Raw genomic sequence first — 24,458 nt, 5'->3', positions numbered from 1 at the left:
TCCCTCCTCTTCCACCTCCACCTCCTCCTCCACCACCCCCTCCTCCATCACCCCTTCCCTTACCGCCCCCTCCCCCACAACTCTCTCCTCCTCCTCTTCCTCCTCCCCTTCTTCCTCCTCCTCTTCCTCCTCATCAGGCAAGCTCTCTCCCTCTATTTCATCGAATAGGCTTTCCACTTCCTTGGAAAAGCTCTCCCTACTTTCCCCTTGACTGGGAAGTTCTCCCTTTGTTGTAACCACTGTCTTTAGCTCTTTTCTCTTTCTCGACCTTTGTTCAAGCAATGGTATTACCTCTTCTTCCTCTGTTACTGCTCCCTCCTCTTCTTCCTGTATGATTTCTCTCTGTTGTCTGGCCAATCTGCCTTCTTCCTTGGTTATTTCTTCCTCTTTCTTTATCATTCTTTTCATTTCCTTGGCCAGTTTTCTCTGCTTCTTAGCCAGTTTCTTCTCATCTGTGGTTATTTCCAGTTGTTCCTCTGAAAAATCCCACTCTTTAGCATCAAGTTTACTTTGTTCCTTGCCCAATCTCCTTTCCTTTGCAAAGAATGACCTCTTTCTCTTTGTCAGCTCTATTTCTTCCTGGGTCAGTTTCGTTTCTTCTTTGATAAGGTTTTGAAGTGCCGTTAAGATTTTGCCGCTCGCTTTTGATTGTTCCTTGGAAGTGCCCTCCCTTTCTGTAGCCAACTTCCTTATTACTTTGGCTAGCTTCCTCTCTTCCTGGGCATACACTCTCTCTCCTCTGGTATATTCCAGTTTTCCTTTGGCAATGTCCCTTTGCTCTGTGGCCAATATCCTATCTTCATATGCCAGTATCTTCTCCTCTAGTGACAATTTCTTCTTGATTAGTTCTAGCTCATTCTTAGTCAGTTTCCCCTGTTTTAAGGCTTCTTTGGTCTCTCCTGAGAAGAGAGTTTGCTTTCCCTCAGCCAGCCTCACCTTCTCTTGGGCCAGTTTCTTCATTTCCATGTCCAGTGCCTTTTCTTCCTTGGTGCTCTCCCACTCTCCTCTGAGGAGTTTCATTTCTTGAAATATCGCCCTCTTCTCCACAGCTAACTTCATCTTGTCCAGGGATAGATTGTGCCGCTTCTCAACCAGACTTTCCTCTAATTGGGCCAGCTTTTTCTCTGCCTTAGCCAGCTTCTCCTTCTTCTGGGAAAGTTTTTCCTTTTCTTCCATCAGCGTCTCCTCTACCTGAACCAGTTTCTTCTTGTACACATCCAGTTTCTCCTTTGCTTCAATTAATTTATTTCTGTTCTGGGTGAGGTTTTCTTTGAACTTCAGGAAGTTATTTTTCTTCTGAGTAAATTTCGCTCTCTCATAAAGCAGATTCTCCTTCTCCTGAGCCAGAGACTTCCCCCTCCAGGCTACGATATCCTTGTTCTTTATGAGTTTCTCCTTCTTCTGGACCAATTTTTCTTTTTCCTGGGCCAGTTTTAACTTGTTCTCCATCAGTTTTTTCCTTTTCTGGGCAAGCCTTTCCTCTTCTTCAGGCAGTTTCTCCTTGTCTTTGGCCAGTTTCCTCTCTTCCTGGATCAGCAACTCTTCTTCCAGGGCCAGTGCTTTTTCTTCCTTAATCAGTTTCTGCTCTTGCCAGGCCAGTGTCTTCTCTTCCTGGCCCAGTCCTTCCTCCTCCTCAGCTAACTCCTTCTCTTCCTGGCTCAGTTCTTCTTCTTTCCAAGCCAGCTCCTCCTCTTCCAATGCCAGCTCCTCCAATTCCTGGGATAGTTCCTTTTCTTGCAATGCCAGATCTTGCTCCTTCTGCTCCAGTTTTTCCATTTTCTGGACTAATACTGTTTTTGTCTCAGCCAGCTTCCCTCCTTTCTTTGCTATTTTCTCTTCTTCTCGAGCCAGTGCCTCAGATTTCTTGGCCAGTTTCTTCCTTTTCTGGGCCCGTTTCTCTGCTTCCTGGGTTAGCTTCTCCTCTCTTTGGGCCAGTTTTTCCTCTTTGTGGACAAACATCCTCTCTGCCTGGGCCATTGTCCTGTCTCTTTGAGCCAGTTTCCCATATTCTCTGGCAAGTTTCCTCTCTTCCTGGGCCAGCTTTCTCTCTTCTTGTGCTAACTTCTCTTCTTCTTGTGCCAGCTTCCTTTCTTCTTGGGCTCGTTTTCTTTCAGCCTGGGCCCGTTTCCTCTCGATATAGGCCTGTTTATATTCTTTTTGGGTTTGTCTCAGCTCTTCTTCTTCTCCTCCTCCTTCTTCTCCTTCTCCCCATTCCTGAAACAATTTTTCTCCCTCCAGGGTCAATTCCTCCTCCTTATCCTTGAACTGTGGCTCCTTGGACCTGGCTGATACCTGTTCCCAGATCTCTGCCCACTCATCCCATCTCAGCTTCCTCTTGTCCTCATCCAGCTTTTTCTCATCTGCAAGTGGCTTCTTTTTATCCGTTTGTGCTTCCTCCTCTTCCTCAAGATGCTTCCTGTCTGAAGCTTCCTTCCATTCATTCCAGGATATCCTCATCTCACCACGGGCCTGTGTCCACTCATCCCAGGACTTCTTCCACTCCTGCCAAGACAGCTTCCTCTCTTCTGTAACTGGTCTTCCTTCTTGTACAACCACTCCCTCCTCTGGTTTGGCCATTTCCTCCACTTCCTGACTCACATCCCTCTCTCCTTTGGCCACTTTCCTCTGTTTTTTATCCACTTTTATTCCCTGCCAGACTGCTTTCCTCTCTTGTTTAAAGGGCTTCTTAAAGGATTTCTTCTCTTCTTTCTTTGATATTCGTTTTCCCTTGGTTAGGTCACCTGGTTCTAAAAACATAACTTTCTTTTTCTTGCCTTTTTTGGAAATCACCTGGGTTTCCTGCAAGTTTGGCATGTTGCTTGCTTCCTTTTGCACTTGCTCATGTGCCTCTGGTATCTCATCCTCCCTCCTGATCACTACATCTTCTCTAATTGCCCCATCATGAATAAAAATTGGTTTCTTCTCTGGCCAGGCTACATCCCAGTTGAGGTCCTCAAGCAGAACGTCACTTTTTTTCTTCAAAAAGGGGCAGATTTCCTGAAAAAGTTCCCAACTGGGCTGCCGATCTGCCAGTACCTCTTGAGCCATGGTCACTAGCTCCATGTTTAGAGCTTCTGACATTTTGGTTTGGGAACCAGATATTCTCAGGGTCATAAGACGACACAGAGCATCCCGCCATGGTGAGCCATCTCCAGGGGTGGCCCTGTGGCCAGGCACTCCAGAGGCACCTCGCCCTCTGGCCTTCAGCGTCTTCACAACAGGTTCAACCTTTACAGCAGACAGAGATTTCTCAACTGTAACTCCAGATTCTTTTGTCTTCTTCTTGTGCCTCTTTAGGGGCTTCTTAACTGTTTTTTTCTTGCCTCTTCTGTCATGTAATTTCCTCAGCATTTTCAGGGTCAGTGCAGTATGGTCCTTTGGAGTGTCTTCCTCTGGAGGTTGTTGTTCAGCGTCTTTTGAAATCTTTAACACACTTACGGTTGAAGACCTTCCAGAACGGATGGCTGTATCCTTCACCTCATATAGTGCAGCTTCACTCTGGTCACTTTCACCCTCTAAGGGACCTGGTGCTTTGCCAGCCCCTTTTATTTTCTTGAGGGCCCGCCATAATTTTCGGGCTGCAGGGAAGATCATGAGACATAGATAAGGAAGGCATGGCATGGAAGGCCTAAGTCACACCCTTCCCACTAATGGCATGAGCTAAGAGGAATTGCCATAAAAGAAGTAGCAACAGAGGGGGCTGAGGCTTAAAAAAAAAAAAAAAAAAGGATTCTCTTTACTTTATTCCAGTCCTCCCCCCTCCCAAATCCTATGAACATAAGCCTTGAAGTCTCCCTGAGTTTGGATAGATTCTTCCTAGGAAAGTTCTTTTGGTGAAAACATCTGTCTACTTGTCTCTAGTCCTACCTGGTTGATATCTCTTGACCCATGTTAGCCCTAACTGTGTTGCCTCTTGGGGACCCTGAGGCATGAACCAGATCACCCCATACATACTGTGCTTTTTTCTCCCTGCTCGGCCCCGTCTTTGGCCTTTGCTGGGCTTGATGGCAACTTCAGATTCTCTAGGAACTTCAGGTTTCTTGGAAAGGGACAAAAGTTCAGAAATTCTTGCAACCTCTAAAGAAAATGCAGGCTTTTTGTCTCCCTCTGACAAGGTCAGGTTTTCATTCAGTCGCTGCTCCACTTGAGTGTGAAGGATTTGTAGATCTGTTGCCTGCATCCCCAGCAGATGGTCCAGGGATTCCTCCCCAATCATTTCCCGCCTATGAAAGTCAAAGGAGATTCCTCTGACATGGTAAGTCAGAGACAACAGGGAGAATGAGAAGGAAAGAACTACCGTGGAACAGGTTAGGGGCTTGGCAAAGTGGCCAAGAGACAGTGCATGTTGAGGTAAAGAAAGTCCAAGAAGAAAGAAGAAATCTAGAAAGCCAAGGTGGCAATGAATGGAGTTGTTTGTATGGGGACTGTAGGGGTAGGAGAAAAGGATGAAAAGGGGAACTTCGAGAAGCAAGGGACACACAGGAGTAGGAGAAGAAATGGGAGACAGGAGTGAGCAGTGGGGATTGTCAGGAGGGTCTAGGAATGGAAAAAGATTATGAAAGAGAAAAAGGACAGGAAGAGTGAATGCACAGGTACAAAGAGATAGTGAAGGAAGGGAAGGGGAGAAGAAAACTAGAGGCTAGTCAAGAATTGCAGAAGGCACAAAAAACTTACTGCATCTCCTGGAAGGTCTCTTGGTGCTGGATCAAGTTTAGGAGTGAGGACTTAGTGTGGATTCCAGTGTCATCCATGAGGCTCAGGGCCTTACTCCTCACTCTTTGGTCCTTGTCCATCAATCCTTGGGCCAGAGGCATGGCAAAGAGATGAGTAATCATTCCTAGACGCTTCAGCCCTTCCCAGGCTAGCTCTCGGATCAGTGGATTGGAATTGGTGGTATCATCCAGTAGACGATGGGCTGTTTCAGAGCGCAGGGCTGAAGACACCTCGTAGGAGGCAAAGATTTGCCCTAGTGCACCAATACAGCATTGGTACTTGAGTGGAGAAGCATGGATCATAATGTTGAGGATTGTCTCCACCAGGCTATTAATAGCTATTTCACTCATCTTTTTGCCCAGCCAACTGCGGTTTGCCGAGTCTGTAAGGACACTGTAGGTTACATCCTTGGATAATCTCATTTCTATGAAGTCTTCATCCTCCTTTTCCTGTAAATATACTCCTCCATCACTTACAAATTTTGCCCTACTGTGCCAGAAGAAGAATTGTTGGGACTTGTCCCATTCTATTTCCCGCATAGGTGAATGCAGGGTGCACTGGAGGAATATTGGACTGCCCTCTGGCCAAAGACGGGCACGAATCACTGAGTTGGGGATGTAGCAGTCAGGAGCCAACAGCCATTTCCGCCCTTTACCAAAGTAGCATCTCAGTATTTGGTAGGGGTTGAGTCCCTCCCAGGTAGTCAGCTGTAGTTGGGGAGGAACCACGTAATGGGAGTGATGAGATTTTCTCACCTCCATCGAATCGGTTTCAGAATCCTGTCCGACGGCAGACAGTACTATGGGACTCCCTTGCTCATCTTCTATGACATGCGGCACCGTATGGTCAAAGGCAATGGCCCGCTTATTGACCAGTTCCTCCAGTCCCACTAATTCCTGTTGCCCTTTTTCAAGGTACATATACTTGGGAACAAACATGGTCTCAAAGGAGAAGAAAAAGCTGGGCATGAAAGGCTTAGGGGTCTCTAGCACTTCATCCGGCATGCTCATAAAGGAAAGGCGAGACAGCAGAGTTGGGTGAAGCAGTTTGAGACAGGACACCAGATAAAGACTCTGGTTAAAGGTCACAAGCAAGTCACCCCGGTCATTTGCAAAGCAGAGTGGGCCAAAGTGCAGTGATGAGTCCAGCATAGCTACAAGTCTGCCGTGGAAGTTCCAGACTCGGACAGAGCCATCAATACCACCTGTAACAAAAAGACTCAAGGACAGGCAGACGTCAAAGGATGTGATGGTACATTGGTGCAGAGGCAATGTCTCTATGAACGCTGAGCTTTCCTGTGACTCAGAGGACAGGAAAGCACGGAACTTCCAGAGACGCAGGCAGTTAGTCTCTGTGATGGCACCCACAGAATTGGGTAAGAGTATCAGGTGTTTTAGGTGACAGCTGCTGAGGATGCTGGCAAGGGGCTTCAAACGTACTTTCTTCCCTTCAAACACTGCTTCTGATAGGTGGACGTAGTCATCCATTCCATAGGAGCAGAGCAAAGCGTTTTCTCGGCTACCAAAAAGCCCTTCAGGCAGCGTAGAGAGTGCCAGTACAGCTCCAAAATGCATGAACTTCTCTATTCGGGCACAGCTGTGCTGGGAAAGCACTCTTATCACACCACTCTGGTGTCCAGAGAATATTAGTCCTTGTAGACCCTGACCCAGGTAGAAATGCCCGTAAGCCAGGCATTGTACCCAGTCTTGAGAATCGGGTGAGGTGCACAAGAGATACTTGGCCGGGCATGGGCAACGGGTCGTGTCAAACACCAGCACATCTGCGCTGCCTGTCGCTACAAAGAGCTCCTCTTTCTCTGGGTCATAGGCCCAATCCACAGCCTGGTCCAGGAGTGAGAAGGGCCAGGTGAGGAGCAGAAGATCCCCTGTGACTGGGGACACAAAGCGCAATAAGCCATCGTCAGTAGTGCACAGGATCCGGAAGCAGTTATCACCGCAGCGGACCCGACGCACCTGCTGGGGAGCAGAGCCACAGACATTGAAGAGGCTGTAGAAGCAGGGCAGACGGCGCAAGGAGAAAGAAAAGGTAGTCTGGCAGAAGAAAGTAATGCTGTCAATAAACTGGAGTCGACAGAGCTCCTCCTCGAGTTCGAGCCACCGCAGCAGGTTCCCGGAAGTGAGGTTCCACTCCTTGATTAAGCCTTCCTTGCCAGCCGTCAGCAGGGTGTGGGCTTCGGGCCGGCTGCGGATACAGACTACTGATGAGAAATGGGCCTTGAAACTATGGATAGAGTGGCCCCGAATGAGGCTCCATACTTGGATTTCCCCAGTGTTGTTCCCAGCATAGAGAAAGCCCTGGTCAAAACAGGTGAAGCAGCAGGTGATAGAGGAGCCACTGGTGGTAGAAGTGAACCTCTCAACCTCAGCTAGCTGGCCGTGGCCCTGGCGCTCGAGGACCCTCACCATAGTTTCACACAGGGCCAGGAGGGAGCCATTGGGGCCATTCAGCATGATGTCTTGGACAAGCTCATCACCAGGCATGGGAACCATGTGGGCTATCTGGAGGCCCTTGCCACTCCGCTCAATGATCCAAGTGACAACAGCCCCCAGGCTGCCTGACAGAAGCATTTTCATTTCTGGGTCATAGCAGAGGCAGTTGATGTTAAAGCGGCAGGGCACTATACTCAGGGGTTTGAATGACCGAAAGTGGTCCCCAAAGAGCCTCAGGATCAGGTCGCCACAGTAGGCCACGAGGATGTGAAAGGAACCTGTGTGGACCATGGACTGGATAGGCGGCAACCGTTCAGTCATGGAGAATACTCTCTTCTCGACCATGTCCTCAGTTTTGCTCTTCATCCATACTATAGCCTAGAAGACAGTAAGATGGAAACTGCTTAGAAGAGATAGTAGATGAGGAAAGGGCAGAATAGTCCACTATTTTCCCCCATTCTTGTCCTGAAGAGGACTTGGAAGACTCTAGAGTGTTTTTACCCCCTGGTTATGGGAATTGGGAATACGGTAGAAGCAGGAAGCTTGGGACCCCTTCCCTAACCTTAGCCTACTTTAGGGGAACCAGAAAATCTACTCCGTGAGGAGACTGTAATCGGAGAAAGGATGAGGGGGGAAATCTTAGATCTAGGTCACTTTCATCAAGAGGTAGATTTTCCTTTGTTGGTCTGGGGTGAGAGCTTATGTGGGCATGGCCCCTGTAGAATGGGCTAAGAAGGAGAAGAAAAGCTTGGCAGTTTTACCTGTATTTCTTTTGTGCTTGTCACCCAAGAGAGGGAGGCAAAGAAGTTGGCATCGCTGAAGTAATGGCATATAAGCGGCATATTGTGAGGATGGCGAGACTCTCTAAACAGTATCTGGGACCGGTCGCTCAGCACAACTACATCCTCGCTTGAGTCATCTGAAGCTTGCTGGGGAGAGGTATGGCGTAAGTGAAGAGGCCAGGGCACACAGGCACTAAGTATATTCTCACACAAGTCACAACCGAAGCAGTTCCCAAAGTCACGCCTCGTGCCCATTACCCCCCCACATGCACAGCTTTATCCCTTGTAGGACACTCACGCTTCACAAGCGAGCCACACAACACCCAACACAAGAGAGAACCGAACCCCTACAGGGCCTATATGGGCAAATTTCATAGTGTGAGCACAGGGGAAATCATGTTCCCAACATACCTGTTCTCTATGTCATAAAAGACGCATTTAACACATTACCCAGGCAAGGGCACCACCGTATACCTACATTATATGTAACAGAGCGTGACCAAAAAAATCCATGCAGCTTGAAGTTCTTTTTATTTTTTTTATTTTTTAAATGTTTATTTAATTTTAAGAGAGACAGAGCGTGAGCAGGGGAGACGCAGAGAGAGAGGGAGACACAGAATCCGAAGCAGGCTCCAGGCTCTGAGCTGTCAGCACAGAGGCCCACACGGGGCTCGAACTCATGAACCACGAGATCATGACCTGAGCCGAAGTCAGACACTCAATCAAATGAGCCACCCAGGCGCCCCCAGCTTGAAGTTCTTAAAGCTTAAAAGTGCATAAAGACTTTTAGGGCACCCTACCTGGCTTTTAAACTTGACAGAGGAAGATAGTGTGTGTATTATCCCACCGTGATAGGGCATGTGCTATGAAACATGCACCTGGGATGGTTTACACAGAGCCAACCATAGCAAAACTGAGGTTGGCAAATGTTCTGTCCGGTGCCTTCTCCCTTCTCTTTGAGAAAAATCTCTCTCCCCAAAGTGTTCACCTTCCACTATCAAAGTGTACTTGCAAGAGATCCCTAGACTCATTTGGAAATTGATGGCCCATCTCCTACTGTGCCTGCTTCCTGCTTCCATGGAAAAATCTATGCTCCTGTGAAGTGCTCATAACGATTAACACAGATAGAGGCCAATAACAAGTTTATGTCCTACATATACATTACCTTGTTTTTATGTATGATGTCATTTATGAGGTATTTAAAATCCTGCCACGGGGGAATGAGTCTGGAAGAAGCCATCACCTTGATTATTCTGCGTCAGGACCGTTGCTCAAAAACCTGTGGGAATCTAAAAGAGGACAGCTTAGCCATTACTACTTTTTGAGGAGCTAGGAAACAAAAATCAATTCATGAACTCATGTTTATTGAACACTCTTTGAATGTCAGGAAATATGCATAAGACCTGCCTTCTCATTTAATCCTGAGGTGCTACTAGTAAGGTAGGTATTATCCCACTTTATAGATGAGAAAACTGAGGCTTAGGGAGGATAAATAAAAGAGTGGAGGATTGAATCTCAGCATTGGCTGTCCTAACTCACTAGGTTATTACAGGTGAAGGAAGCAGGGAGAGGAGCCAGAAAAGAATACCATCATAGGCAAATAACATTTCTTTTCTGCTGGTAGTGTGTCAAGAGAGTATTTTGCAAGGACTAGGAGTAACCAAAGCGTGGTCCCTGAACTTCCACTATGGGGATTCCTAGGGAAGGGGCCATCTTAACATGGAGAACCCTAGGTTCTGGTCTAGACCTACTGAAGCAGAACCATGGAGATGGGACCCAAGGGCCTTCACTTCTGACAACTTCCCTAGGTGTTTCTATGGACATTCAAGTCTGACTACTGAAACAGAAAATTGAGAGGATGGAGCCCAGGACTAAGAGTCGACCCCTCCTTCCACTGCTGGAGAAAGGATCCAGCCATTTGACTTTGCAGGTTTTCCCAGGCTTGTAGAATCAAGTATCTCTCTTACCCGTGATGCATCTGCTGTTCATCATCCTTTTCCTCATTCCCTTCCCCGTGGCCTTCATGAGGACAAACCTCTACTTTTCTTTCTTGGATTGGGAATCCTACTTTTCATTTTATTTCATTTCATTTCATTTATATTTTTAAGTTTCTTTATTTTGAGAGAGAGCACACAAACAGGGCAAAGAGAGAGGGAGAGAAAGAATCCCAACCAGGCTCCTCACTGTCAGTGCAGAGCCCGACGTGGGACTTGATCCCACGATCCTGGGATCATGACCTGCGCTGAAATCCAGACTCAGCTTAACTGACTGAGTCCCCCCAGGCGCCCCTATTTTATTTTAATTTTATTTTGTTTTATTTTATTTATTTTAAAGTTCATTTATTTATTTTGAGAGAGTGTGCACAAGCAGGTCAGAGAGAGAGAGAGAGAGAGAGAGAGAGAGAGAGAGAGAGAATCCCAAGCAGGCTCCACACTCAGTGCAGAGCCTGACATGGGGCTCAATCTCACAACTGTAAGATCATGACCTGAGGTGATATCAAGCATCAGACGCTCAACTGACTGAGCCACCCAGACACCCTGGGAATCCTACTTTTAATAAGCCCCCTCTGTCAGGGAGTGTGGCATTACTGGTCTGACGATGGGCTTGTCTTCCTCATTTGTAAAATGAAAATATCAGTCTTGCCTACTTCACAGGATTGTTGCAAAGATCAAATAAGATAATTCCTGTGAATTCCTTTTTAAGTATACTCTGGAGCAACAAACAACGATTGCTGTTTTTAGACTGGTTTAGTTCTCAGACAAGTATTTCTTTCTTTCCAAACCATACTTTGTACTTTTCAGTTGCTCTGGAAACGTGACAGCTAAATTTATAGTCTGGTCAGCAGAGGGCACTAGAGGCTATCCTTGTACCTGCCAGATGAAAGAAAACTGATGAACTTTCAGTTTTAAGAAGTGGCTCCTGAAGTGTGATCTCCTAGGCCAGCAGTGTAGGTTATCACCTGGGAACTTGTTAGAGATGCAAATTAACAGGCCCCACACCAGATCTAAAGAATTGGTAACTCTGAGGGTAGAGTTTTACAGTCTCTCCTGCTGATCTTTATGCCTACTGAAATCTGAGAACTGCTTACTTGGAGAGTATTTGGAGTTCTAGATCAGTTTGGCGTGGGCCTCCTGAGGCAAGGTCAGCAGAATCCACCCTCTGGCATGGCTAAGCCTAGACCCTGTGTTGCCACAGAGACTTGGTGGCTGGCTTTGGGGGGAAACAGTAGGCAAAACTTGTCATCATCCTCTCATGTGTAGAGTGGGTTAGAGCCCCCTCCCCCAAAAGTTTTCACACCAATCACTTGATTAGTTCTCAAAAGAATTTTGAGAGGGAGATAATATTCATCTCCATTATACATTAGGAGGAACGTGAATTCAAAGGGGAAAAGGGAGCTGTTGAAGACTACACAGGGTAGATCCAATCCACAGTTCAGATCCAATCCATAGTTCAGGATTCTTCTATCATATCAGAGGAGGAAGAGGTTCTGTCAGCTGGTGCTCAGGAAGCTCTCTGACCCACAAACCTAATGGGAACTGGTGACTGTCAGGCACTAGTGTGCCTCTGTCTCTACTGTCCCCAAGGCTGCATGCTGCCCTCCTGCCGTATCTTTCCTTATTCTAGTCCCCTGTAACCGTATATTTGCTGCTCTCTTGGACCACATTTCAGGATCCAGTGTGAGCTGCTTCACATCCTGCACATCAGTGGATGGCCCAGTGGGCCAGTCCCCATAGCTCAGATTTACCCCACTGGCTCCTCGACGCCCCAGAGTTAGGGAGAGAGTAGTCATTTGTAACAAATTTGTAGTCACTGTCATCAGTTTCCATTGTTTATAATATCTGCTCTGGTCCAACTTCTCTTGACTAGCCTGCAAAAAGCAAGCGGTTGGGACCCTTTGGGGGCAACATTCCTTGGGGGTCAGTGAGAAGGAAGGCCTTCAAACCCTAAACCTGTATTTTTTTTTGCCACTCTCTCCTAACCCACATACCAGCTTCCTCCCGTTACCCTCAGAGGATACCTCTCTCCTAAAGTTCACCCACATTTGGTTCCCTAGTCCCATTATCTATCCTTCCAAGCAAATCTGGAGTGAGCTCCAGATGCCTTAATCCCAGTAGTCTTGACTTTTTACTATCTTGGTAACCCAAAGATGATCTAATGGGAGAATTCAAGCCCTGCAGTCAATTTAGGGGAGTTTGTACTTGGGGCCAAGGTTTGGTATGCCCTGCTATGGAGACAAACCAGGTCTGTGACTGGCACTGCACCACATACTTTTCTTAGCTGCAGTCCACTCCAAGCTACTTTGTCAGTGGTGGTGGGATGGTTTCGGCAAGCTCTGCCTTTGTAATAAAGAGAATTGGCTCTAGAGGGCACTGCACTCCATGACACCATTGGGCCCCTAGGCTCCTTGCGGGTCATTCATGCTCTGTTATAGGAAGGTGAGGACATACAGTTCTTGCCCTGTAGAGCTTATAGTTCAGCAGGGAAGGCAGACACCAAAGAGTTGTCATAAAATTGATTACAATGAGAAATTCTGAGTAATGGGTTATATCATTCTTTGAACTTCTCTGCAACTTTTAATCTTCTCAAACTTAAATTATTCTATAGATGCAGTTTTAAGAAGGAAAGGAACACAGTGCTGAGTACATATAACAAGGAGACTTGGCCACCCAAAAGAAGAGTGATGTGCCCTCCACACACTGAGGTGGTCCCTGCATGGTGGCTCTCACATTAGGGAACAGGGGTGCAGAAAGTTGGCACCAGAAGGGCCTAATTTGGCAGGGGGGCTGTAATGCCAGAGGTAATCCTGGGAACTGACTAGGCATTTAAAATATATTGTTTTGTTTTAATTCTTATAATGATTCTATGACTTAGCTAGCATCCTCCCTTTAAACAACTTTTTAAAAAGGACATGGTAGTCTCTCTCTGTCTGCCCCTCCTCTGTTTGTGCTCTGTCTCTCTCTCAAAAATAAACATTGAAAAAACTTAAAAAAAAAATGAACATAGTAAAAAAGAACCAAAAGATACTAAGAAGCATATAATGAAAACGCCACCTTTCACACCTGATAACTTGTTCTTGTTTCCCCTTCACAAAGGTAACCCTGGTTGCGTCTTTTTGCAGGTGTTCTATACATACTCAAGTGTATGTGTAAAAAATATCCTTAGAAATGGTAGTACACTCCATACACTGTCCTGTACCTCTTTCTCACCTAGTATGTCTCAGAGATTAACTCGTATTAATACTCAATAGCTCTGTCTCATTTTTCAGCAGTTGCCAGCTGCATGGTACTTAGCATTTATTTATCCAAACTTCTATTCATGGACGTTGGGCAGTTTCCAGCCTTTTGCTATGACAACCTCTGCCACAAATGAGTGTCTTTGTTAATGCCTCAGAGTTTTAATTTTATTTGTTTTGGTTAAATGAAATTTTAAAATTGAAGCAATGTAAATGTTTTCTCTTTATTTAAAAAAAAATTTTTTTTCAACGTTTATTTATTTTTTGGGACAGAGAGAGACAGAGCATGAACGGGGGAGGGGCAGAGAGAGAGGGAGACACAGAATCGGAAACAGGCTCCAGGCTCTGAGCCATCAGCCCAGAGCCCGACGCGGGGCTCGAACTCACGGACCGCGAGATCGTGACCTGGCTGAAGTCGGACGCTTAACCGACTGCGCCACCCAGGCACCCCAATGTTTTCTCTTTAAACATAACTTATTTTGGATATACAGGGTTAAATATTAATTTCACCTTCCTCTATTTTTTTAATGTAATAATTAAAATGGCAAATATGGTTGCATTGTATTTCTGTTGGGTAGTCCCGCTTTAGATTGTCACCGTCTGGCGGTGGTCTGATATGCCCACCGGACTTAGCTCCTTCAAGGTAGGCACACTGTCTTCTCGGTGTCCTCACAGTCACCCAACCTGGCATGAAGTAGGTGTTTAATACGTTTCTGTTGAATTAATGAGCAAATGAGTGACCCTCTGCCGTCCCCCAGGAATATGTGCTTCCCTGCTTCAAGTCTTACTGAGCATCTTCTGGGAAGAAAGAATGAGGTGGGAAAGGTATCGGATGGGTATTCTTGACAGAGGACCTTGCACTTCCAGCCAGTTCCCTCGGTAACCCCTATGGAGTTGGAGTGGTATCATCCAGTTTTTGAAAAAAAGGGTCGGATTCTAGATTATGTCAGCAGGTGGGCTAAATCTGAACAAAATTCCTAGGCGGTAGGTACCCAACAAGCACTAGACACCCTCAGAATGTGTGATCAACGACTGAAAGGTGGCTAACAGCGCCTCCAGGGCAGCCTTGTGGGTGGTGGTCCTGAGGCTTCCGTCGAAGGAAGAGCTCTGGAGCTACTTGCGCAGGAGAGAGGCCACCACATCCGAGTCCCTACACACTCGGGCATCCCTGCCATCCGCGTGGACAGGGAGGAGGGCGTGTCCTACTCTTCGAGGCTGGGGCTGTGCCTATTACCTGTGACGACAGGACCCCCGACAAGGGACGGGTACGGCGTGTGTGGCGACGCCCGGGAGCTCCTATGTGAAGCACTAGACCTAGAAGGAGCGCCTAAGGAGCGACCTTGGGGATGTTGCGGGAGGATTCGCCCGACAGAGCAGTTACCCCCCAACCCCGCGCTCCGCAGAGTGTCCGAAGGGAGAGGACTGAGCGCGCGTGCGCACTGGCGCGCGCCCGTAGGAAAAAGCCCAGCGCGCGCCTCCGCGCGCGCGTTCGAAAGGGGGAAAAAAAAAGTCTCCCCCGCGGGAGCCCGCGGCGTTTAGGCCGGAGTTGGCCGGCGAGCGCGCGTGCGCGAGCGCGCACAGACGCCCTCCTCCGCCGCTCCCCTCCACTGGGGGTCTAGCGCACAGCTCCGCTGTCCCCGCCTCTCCTGAGGCTCGCGCCCTCGGGGTAAGTACCTCGCGCCTTGCGGAGGCGGGGGGGTGGTGAATCCGCCGAAGGAGGGCTGGAGGCGGACAGGGCTGGGAGAAAAGGAAAAAGCGCCCTCGCGGAACGAAGAGCTCGGCCACCGGGCTGGAGTCTGCAGAAGACACGCCTCCATCTCTCACGCCCCTCGGGGCTGCGGAAGTGCTCTGGAGACTGGAGCGGCACCGAGGCGACAGGTGGACTACCATTCCCAGAGGGCGGCGCGGGGCTGCGCCTACTGCTCCCGGCAGTGCCTGCGCGCCAGGCTTTTTTCAGTTTGCTGCCTCCTAGGGCGAAACTACAGTTCCCAGGAGGCCTCGCGCGAAGCGGCTTGGAAGTGGGCAGCCTGGAAGTCACTCGGGCCACCGGAGCTGGCGGCGTCTCCAGCGAACGGCGCGGGGCCGAACGCCGCGGTCGTGGGGCCCGCGGGGCGGGCAGCCGGGACGCCCAGGTATGTGGTTTCGGGTGCAGGGGTGGCCTCATGCACGGGTGGCGGGGAATTGGGGTCCACTCGGACCCTGAGGGTCAGCGCGGGCTGGGGACCCGGCGGACGGCCGGGTGTGGGCACCGGTTGTTGGGGGCGGCGGCGCCGGACTCGCGCCCTCCGGACCCGGCCGGACCTGTGCCCACATGATTCAACTTTCGAGACGTGCTACCCAGCGCTGTATGAAAGCATGGAGTGGGCGTCGGGTACCGATGGGTTCGCGTCCTGCCTCTGCCACTCGGGAGCTGCGTTCTGAGGAAATCGTACCGAACCTCAGTTTCCCCTTCGGTAAAATGGGGAGAAGAGTGTCTTTTGGTGGGGGATTCTGTTGAGATGTTGAGATATGGCGAGTAAAGCATTTGGCACATAGAATGCACTTACTACGTGTTTGCGCTATTGTTGGCTCCCAAGAAATAGGGTGAGGGTATTATCCATAAGCATAGGGTTAGTTGGAGGTGTGCGTGTAAAGGGTCGGGTCCATAGTTAGCACTCAGTGCAGGATGGCTGCCGTTAACAGAAATTATTTTGAGAGCTTTGGTTTGGGAGGCAGAGACCCAGATTCAAATTTAGGCTCTGCCATTTACCAGCCGTGTGACCTTGGGCAACTGACTTCACCTCTCTGTGGCTCGGTTTCCCTATCTGTAAAATGGGGATTTTAATAGCAGCCGCCTCATAGAGTTGTTTGGAGGATGCAGTGAGAACACTATGTGTAAAATGCTTAGAGCAGCAGCTGGCACATAGTCAGCGTTCAATAAATGGTACCATTTGTTCAGCCCTTTCCCAGCGTCCCAGAGACCCTTTGAGGGTGGGGTTCTGACTAGATCTAGGTCTGGGCCACTGGGGAGACCACTGGTCTAGTTGATTTCCTCTTCTACAGCCTCAGGTTCCTCATTTGTAAAATGGGATGATAGTGTCAGTCTCAGAAGGTTGTAAAGATTTGCTGAGATTGTATTCCTAGTCCAGAGCCATCTCTTACTAAGTAACAGCTCTTATGTATTATAATTGTTCTTCTTCAATGTTCTCCATCTGGCCCAGAGACTGTCTAACTGTGGGCTGTGACATGACAGCCCTGAGCTCCCCCACACATTCACTCCCAGCCTCAGTGTCCCATCTGTGAAATGGTAGTCATAGGTTTTTGTGCCAGGGTTGTTTTGATGATTCCAGGAGATAATTCACGTTTAGTGTTCAGCACAGGGCAGGGTGCATAGTAAGCACTTAATAAATGTATCTTGTTTCTCTTAATAAGCCTTTGCTGCTTATATTTATTTACAGAGCAGAGCAGGGATGAGGTTAGTGTCCCTCCGCCCTAATTTTTTTTCACGAAAGATTAAATTGTGGCACATGTGTAGTATTAGAGCCTGAGAAGAGATGGTGCTGGCTGGCTGTCATCAGCCCCCTGCTCACCTTTCCCACCCTCCCCCCCCCCCCCATTCCAGCACATTCACTCTAGTGCTTTCTGTACCACTCCAGTGCTGCCAGCACTTGACTCTGTCTCAAAGCCATATTAGCCAGCTCCACATGTGGGCCTGAGCTTCCTTGATGTCCTCTGGTGACTTTCCCTTGGGCACCATGAACTCAATGTATTTAACCTAAACTCCTTCTCCTCCCAGACCCAGTAGTCACCATCTCAGCAAATGGGCCAATACTGACCCAGTTGCCCAAGGCAGAAACTTGAGCGTTGTTCCTCTCCCCAGCCTTTCCAGGTCCAGCTGATGGGGAAGAAGGATGCCATTTCATAGAAGCACCATTTCATTGGCCTGGTTTGGTCTCCCATCTCGTGGGCACCGAAAGTGCACCTTGGCCACTAAAGATGGCTTTTCTAATAAGGTTGAGTTGTTTCTTTTAGATCACCAAGGATTAATGTGTGTAAAACATTAGTAAGGGGCAGAGAAGACCCTATGGACTTGGCCTGACTGCAGTGGCCACAAGTGTAGCATAAAGGCCTGGTTTCCAGGGGGCCCATTTTTACCAGTGTGGATGAGTGGTCAGTTTCTTTCCCAAAAGTTACACCGTGGCAGTGAATTGAATATCCTGTTTGGGAAGAAGGCCATCCTGAGCATTTGAGGCAGTGCACACAACAGAGAAGAGGCTGGAAAGGGAATTTATTACATCCCTGTGTAGGCTTAAATCTGTTGGCAGAAACCTGTCATTGTGATTTCATTTGATGATGGGAACCCATGGTCTCAATCACATTTATGATGGCCACCAAATTTACCTAAGTGTTTTTTTTTTTAAATTTATTTATTTTTGAGAAAGACGGAGTGTGAGCGGGGGAGGGGCAGAGAGAGAGGGAGACCCAGAATCTGAAGCAGGCTCCAGGATCTATCTGAGCTATCAGCACAGAGCCCAAACCGGGGTCGAACTCACAAACTGCGAGATCATGACCTGAGTCAAAGTTGGACACTTAACTGACTGAGCCACCCAGGCGTCCTCTAAATGTTTTTTTTTAATATGAGGAAATAAAGCAGTGACTTAAAGAAATCCTGGTCTTAATTTTTAGTGACAACAGCACATGGTTTTTTAGCAGTCTGTGCAGAATGGTCTAAGAGTTAAATGTGAGCCTGTTTTTCAGAGATTGCAGTTGTCAGGTGGTAAATCAAAAATGGAATTTAGGATGCGTAGATACTGGCACCTTTTTTTTTTTTTTTTCCTATAAAACACATTTCACCGATATATTTCAAATTTAGGTTTAAAAAATGACACAGGTTGGGGCGCCTGGGTGGCTTAGTCGGTTGAGCATCCAACTTCGGCTCAGGTAATGATCTCATGGTTTGTGGGTTTGAGTCCTGCATTGGGCTTTGTGCTGACAGCACAGAGCCTGCTTCAGATTCTCTGTCTCCCTCTCTTTCTGCCCCTCTCCTAGTCTCATGCTTGTTCGCTCCCTCTCTCAAAAATAAAGGTTAAAAAAAGTCTTTTTTTTTTTTAACGTTTATTTTTGAGACAGAGAGAGACAGAGCATGAATGGGGGAGGGTCAGAGAGAGAGAGGGAGACACAGAATCTGAAACAGGCTCCAGGCTCCCAGCTGTCAGCACAGAGCCCGATGCGGGGCTCGAACTCATGAACCCGCGAGATCATGACCTGAGTCGAAGTCGGACGCTTAACCAACTGACTGAGCCACCCAGGCGCCCCAAAAAAGTCTTTTTTGAAGTGATACAGGTTATGGTAACAGTTTGACCTTGATCTGTTTAACTCTAATAATCTAAATTAAATGTATTTATGTGGGGTTTTTTTTTGTTTATTTTGGAGAGACAGATTGTGAGTGAGAGAGGGGCAGGGAGAGAGAGGGATAGAGGATCCAAAATGGGTTTTGTGCTGACAACACAGAGCGTTTGAACACGAACCCTGAGATCATGACCGGAGCCAAAGTCGTACACGCAACTGACTGAGCTGCCCAGATGCCCCGAATGTATTTATGTTTTAATAAGAGAATTAAACAGTCATCTCCTTTAACGTGTTTGTTTTTAGCTTTTAGAATGAGAAACTTTTGGACTAGTTCGTGCATTTGTGCTTTGTTTAAGACTGATACTGTTCTCATTGCTGAAGACTGTTCTGGTCATGGACTTATTTTTACTTTGCCTGTATGGGAATGGGTTGAATTTTGCTTTAAAAAAAGTTATGCAGCGATACACAACGCTTGTTGTAACATGTCAAACAATACAGATGTGTAAAGAAAATAACAGGTGCTGCCCTCCACTCTAAAATCCCTTCCCCCAAAGATAACCATTTATGCAGGCAGTGAGTATTTACGTATCCACTGTCAGGTTTTGTAGATAAACACAATGGATATGCCTTCTGCCCTTGGCAATTTAGGTAGCTGCTCTCCCTTGCCTTTTTCTGTGCTTCTAAGGATGCACATACTGATTGTTTTCTTCCTTCTCCTTCACCACTCCCCCAAAAAGGAGGGGTAGGGATCAAGTGTCACATATTTGTAACTTGAGTTTCTCAATTGATGATAGTCAAGTCATTACGTACAGATCCTACTCGTTTTTTTTTTTTTTTAAGATTTTATTTTTAAGTAATCTCTGTACCCAACGTGGGGCTTGAACTTACAACCCTGAGATCAGGAGTCGCATGCTCCACCGACAGAACCAGCTGGGAGCCCCTGACTCATTCTTTTTAACAGCTAGACCCACATTCACATTCTTCAGTATGAAGAGGCCATGCTTTATTCCCCCATTCCCCTGTCACTGGACATTTAGGTTGTTTCCGGGATGTCTTTTATCTTTGCAAAAACACATCCAGTAAGCATTCTGGTACATCTAGTGGCTAAAAGCTCTTGGACCATGAACAAAACAGACGAGATCCTCACTCTCCTAGGGTGTACATTGTAGCTGGGGAGACATGCAATAAACAAGGTAATTTTAAATTTTTTTTTTTTTAATGTTTATTTTTGGGACAGAGAGAGACAGAGCATGAACGGGGGAGGGGCAGAGAGAGAGGGAGACACAGAATCGGAAGCAGGCTCCAGGCTCTGAGCCATCAGCCCAGAGCCCGACGCGGGGCTCGAACTCACAAACCTCGAGATCGTGACCTGAGCTAAGTCGGATGCTTAACCGACTGAGCCACCCAGGCGCCCCAAACAAGGTAATTTTAGATGGTTTAAGTCTTCTAGAGGAAATGACAGGCTGAGGGGATAGAGAGTGGCTGATAGGGCAGGCTGGTGGTGAAGAAGAGTTGGTTACATTACCTCAGATGGTACGGGAAGGCCTGCAGGAGCAAGAGGCACCAGCTGTGCCAAGAGCTGGGGGAAGAACATTCCAGGCAGTGGGAACAGCAAATGCAAAGGCCCAAAGGCGAGAACGAGTTAACTACAAAAACAGGATCGGTGTGGCTGGAGAAGGATGAAATCACATTTTTCAAGTTCATGCTACTTTAATTTTTGTAAAATAATAATAATAATAGCGCCTTATTTTTTTTTAAGTTTATATATTTATTTTGAGAGAGAGAGAAAAAAAGCACAAGTGGGGAGGAGCAGAGAGAGAGGGAGAGAGAATCCCAAGCAGGCTCCACACTGTCAGCACAGAGCCTGACACGGGGCTCGAACCCACTAACCATGAGCCCACAACCTGAGCTGAAGTCGGACGCTTAACCAGCTGAGCCACCCAGGCGCCCCAGCACCTTACATTTCTTAGTGCTTCATCTATACTAGTTGCTCTTGTAAGCATGTCACACTTTTTCTCAGCCAGTCCTCACCAAAGTCCAGTGAAGTAGATAAGTTTATGGGACTCACTTTACAGATAAGGAGTCGATTCCGGACTCCAGACTCTGCCCACATGCCACACTGCTGCTCTTCCCAGGCGCTGTTTACTAGGCTGAGGCAAGTTTGTGAAGTGGATTCAGCAGTTCCTTTTGAAGTTGTCTGACCTGCAAAGCACTGTGGACTATATTTAGTTCATCATTCACAGACAGCAGGGGTGGTCTGGGGATGCTGTGGCATCGTTTCTACTGACAGTAAGACATGAGGGGGTCACTTTCTGTCGGGATGTTTGGTTGGTTGTTTCAGAACTGAAGGCCTGTCCTCAAATAAGGCAAAGTTGACTGCTTGAGGCGTGGTGCTGAAGGAGAGTGAACAAGGGGAGGGTCCCATTTGGGTGAGCTTTGATGGGGAACTTGGGCTGGTAGGGTGTTTCTGAGCACCAGACCAGCATTTTTGACTGTTAAATATCAAATATGGTCCAGTAGCTAAAAAGATACCTGGCTCTGCAGGTGCCCTAGCACCCTGTTCCAGCCACCATGACTGTGTCCATTTTGACTTGATGTAGCCTGGCCTTGTGGGTTGTTAAATATGTTGAACTAAAGCCAGGCCTGGCTAGATGTGAAGACAGCGGTGGATGCATTTTCAGACCAGGAGAAATGTGGAGAACATCTTTATCCAGCCATCTATGAAACGTTTTGTTCTACCCTAGCCTGTGTGCCAGGCACCGTGCCAGACGCTAACAGTATGGAGTCGAATGAGAAGACACTGGATGTCAGAGGTCTGCAACAACAATGTCCATTAGAAACCCACTGTGAGCTACCAACGTGGACCATATACAGAATTTACATTTTTATAATGGCCAGTTAAAAGTAAAAAGAGGGGCACCTGGGTGACTCAGTCGGTTGAGCATCCGACTTCGGCTCAGGTCATGATCTCCGGTTCGTGAGTTCGAGCCCTGCATCAGGCTCTGTGCTGACGGCTCAGAGCCTGGAGCCTGCTTCAGATTCTGTGTCTCCCTCTCTCTCTGCCCTACCCTGTTCTTGCTTTGTCTCTCTCTCAAAAATAAATAAACATTAAAAAAATAAGAGTAAAAAGAAATGGAAGAAACTAATTTTAATCGTATATTTTATTTGATCTAAAATACTATCATTTCATATGTAATCAGTGTAAAAATTATTGAGATGTTTTAAATTTTCTTCCCACACTAAGTCTTCACAATACAAAGTGTATCTTACACCTTTAATGCATCTCCATTCGCGCCAGCCACATCTCAGGTGCTCAGTAGCCACATGTGTTGGACAGCGTGGGCCTGGGGTATGAGACTCACGTAAATCAAGGGTGGTAGTTCACAGTGACAGATCAAAGATACTATCCCTGTTTTATCTTGGTGAATAAAGGTGGGTGAGTGATGAAAAGCATATTAATCACAGGCAGGTATAGCTAACCCCACAGCTGTCATCCATCAAAGGTGCCTTATGGGCCTGGAATTGTGCTCATTGTTCGACGTGTGTGACTTATGTTCCGAGGTGGCAGGGACTGGTTATCCCTGTTGTACACGTGAGGAAGCTGAGCTCTGGCAATGAGAGGCCACTTGCTCGAAATTAGGAAGTGATGGAGGCTAAATTTGAACTCTGGTCCAGAGACCATACTCTTAAATCTCTGTTGGATATGCTGTATTTGTGTTTGAGGGGGATGGGCTCTGAGTTTTGAGCAATAGAAGCCACAGGAAGGACTCATCACACAAAATGGATCCCCAGAGTTTGTCAGCAACGATCCTCGAGTTTATGTTGGTGCTGGGGTGCTGGTGTAGACCTGTGTGACTGACACTTGCACTCCTTACTTTGAGCTCCCGGTTTGGTGGAAACAGGTCTTATCTCCTAGGAAAGAGAGAGGACTTTGGAGACTGAGGAGCAGGGTGGGCAGGGACAGTGAGGGAGGCAAGAAAAGGGCCCAGCCTTTTGAAAGGCCATTCTAAACCGCTTCTTTGGGCACGAGGGCTCTTTTCTCCTACTGCTGTGGACTCTGTTCCCCGAGGCTGTGGCCCTCTGTGGGAGCTGTGTGGCATCTTCCAGTGAGCTCAGCAACAGCCGTACTTACCCAGCACGTGAATCTTGCCTTTGCTCTGATCAAAAGTCGCATTGCTGGATGGGGGGAATGGGGGGAGCGATGCCGCAGTGGTTCCCTCTTTCATCCATGAGAGTCATTGTTCTGGACTTCTAATTACTCTCCTGGTTCAGGGTTCCCCATCTCAGGGGCAGGATGAATCTGGACCTCCTACCCAAGTATGGCAGGTACTGGAGATTCTCAGTTTGCTCACGTCCCCAGGTAGTGGCCTGGTGCCAGTCCCTGTCCCCTGGTGGTGACTCATGAGGGTTTTAACCTCTCCACAACTCTCCTCTCTTGCTGCTGGACAGTGCCTGGTATGTAAAAGACACTCAGTAAGTGTCTGCTGGCTGAAGTAATGATCCTAGCCAGCATTCACCAAGCTCTTATCGTGTATAAAGGCCCTGCTCTAAGTGCTTTTCTTGTAATTTCTCATTTAAGCCTCAGAATGACTCGATAGGGTAGGTACTGTTATCATCCCCCTTTCCCTGATAGGTCCTGAGAAGTGCATGTCCTAAAGCTGGAGTGTCAAAGTCAGGATTCAAACCCAAGCCATTGGCTCCAGAGTCCAGGCTCTTAAACACTCACTGTGCGGTCTCTTGTGGATGGACAGATGGATGAACGGGGTGGGCAAGCAGACCATACAGACTAGTTCCAGCCTCTCCACTCCATGTGTGGTCTCTGTTCTCCTGTTCTGGGACAGCCCTTCATCAGGTCTCAGGCCCCTTCGTGCCTGGAGGCTTGAACACCTCTCTGGGCACAAGATTTTTCTATGATTCTGGAACCTGGCGCTTCCCCTTTCTCTAACAAACGCTACCTGGATATTCAATATTGTTAAGGAATTCTTATTTTTTAAAAATCTGATAATGATACTGTGGTTCTGCTTAAGAAAAAAGGCCTGATCTTTAAGCATACATTCTGAAATACCTGTGAACTGTTAAGGTGTCCATGATTTGGTTCAAAATAATATGGGCAGGCCGAGAGTAGAGGGAGACTGTGTGTATGGGTGAATGAAGAGATGAAGTGAGATTGGCCACCAGTTAATAACTGTTGAAGCCGGCCGATGGGGGATTCTTATATTCTCTTTTCACCTTTGTATGTTTGAAATGTCTCATCCTGAAAAGTAAGAAATAAGGACAACAAAAGTCAGAATTTGTGTATTTTGAACTCAAGTGTAGGTGTGGGGAGTTCCCTGCCCCTGCCCAGTCCACTTGTGTGATAAAAACAGGGTTTTTTGGTTTTCTTGTTGGTGTTTTCGTTACAGGAGTCAGTGGTTGGCCCAAGGCTTTGGAAACCCCTTAGGTAAAGCAATGTCCAGGAGCAGTGAGGACTCTGGAAGGTTCCAGCGGCCACACGCTTCTCCGGCTGCTCTGAGCGCCGGCTGCAGTGGCATCGGCTCTGTGAGTCAGTTTCCAGAGGTCCTGCTTCCCTGAGAAATGTCTCCCTGCAGCACCTTGACTGTGGGGCCCCTCCCACATTTTTTCCAAAGACATGTTTCAACAGGAGGCATCAGATCCTCCCCCAATCCTCCCCTCAGGACAAACCTGCACCCAATCCTTCCTTTGATGGGTCTCTGTTAAAGCCCCACATGGAACCAGAATCCGGCATTTGGTTTGCCTCTAGCACTGCAGTGGGAGGCAGGGAAGGTGCCCCCTTTCAGTTCTGACTTTTGCCAACAGAAGGAAAGGGGCAAGATGCAGCTTGTGACAGACAGACGGCGCCTGGGACCTGATGGTATTCCTCTTCAAGCCTACGGTTAGAACTCCTTCATGACACAAGAGTAGAGAGGCCCCTGTCGCATTTGTTCTTTTGGG

The 24,458-nt window shown here is 47.7% G+C and overlaps 2 protein-coding genes across 4 annotated transcripts in view; one reads left to right on the top strand and one right to left on the bottom strand.

The window, feature by feature from the left end:
• WDR87 (WD repeat domain 87) overlaps positions 1-15,038 on the bottom strand; it is a 17,123-nt gene extending 2,085 nt beyond the window's left edge. The window contains exons 1-6 of the mRNA XM_040446005.1: positions 14,853-15,038; positions 9,111-9,224; positions 7,925-8,092; positions 4,675-7,541; positions 3,955-4,223; positions 82-3,578 (exon numbers count right to left, since the gene is read on the bottom strand). Of these exons, the coding sequence (XP_040301939.1) occupies positions 82-3,578; positions 3,955-4,223; positions 4,675-7,541; positions 7,925-8,092; positions 9,111-9,185 (6,876 nt within the window). The 5' untranslated portion in view covers positions 9,186-9,224; positions 14,853-15,038. The remainder of the gene's footprint in view (positions 1-81; positions 3,579-3,954; positions 4,224-4,674; positions 7,542-7,924; positions 8,093-9,110; positions 9,225-14,852) is intronic.
• Positions 15,039-15,047: 9 nt separating this feature from the next.
• SIPA1L3 (signal induced proliferation associated 1 like 3) overlaps positions 15,048-24,458 on the top strand; it is a 238,986-nt gene continuing 229,575 nt past the window's right edge. For all 3 annotated transcript variants that reach the window (XM_040445990.1, XM_040445987.1, XM_040445988.1), the window contains exon 1: positions 15,048-15,310. The gene's annotated coding sequence lies outside the window, so the exon portion shown is untranslated. The remainder of the gene's footprint in view (positions 15,311-24,458) is intronic.

This window comes from Herpailurus yagouaroundi, unplaced genomic scaffold (assembly GCF_014898765.1).
Source record: "Herpailurus yagouaroundi ecotype Mexico unplaced genomic scaffold, PumYag 194, whole genome shotgun sequence".
Classification (NCBI taxonomy): Eukaryota; Metazoa; Chordata; class Mammalia; order Carnivora; family Felidae; genus Herpailurus; species Herpailurus yagouaroundi.
The sequence above is the reverse complement of the archived record's forward strand: the minus strand, read 5'-3'. Positions and strand labels throughout refer to the sequence as shown.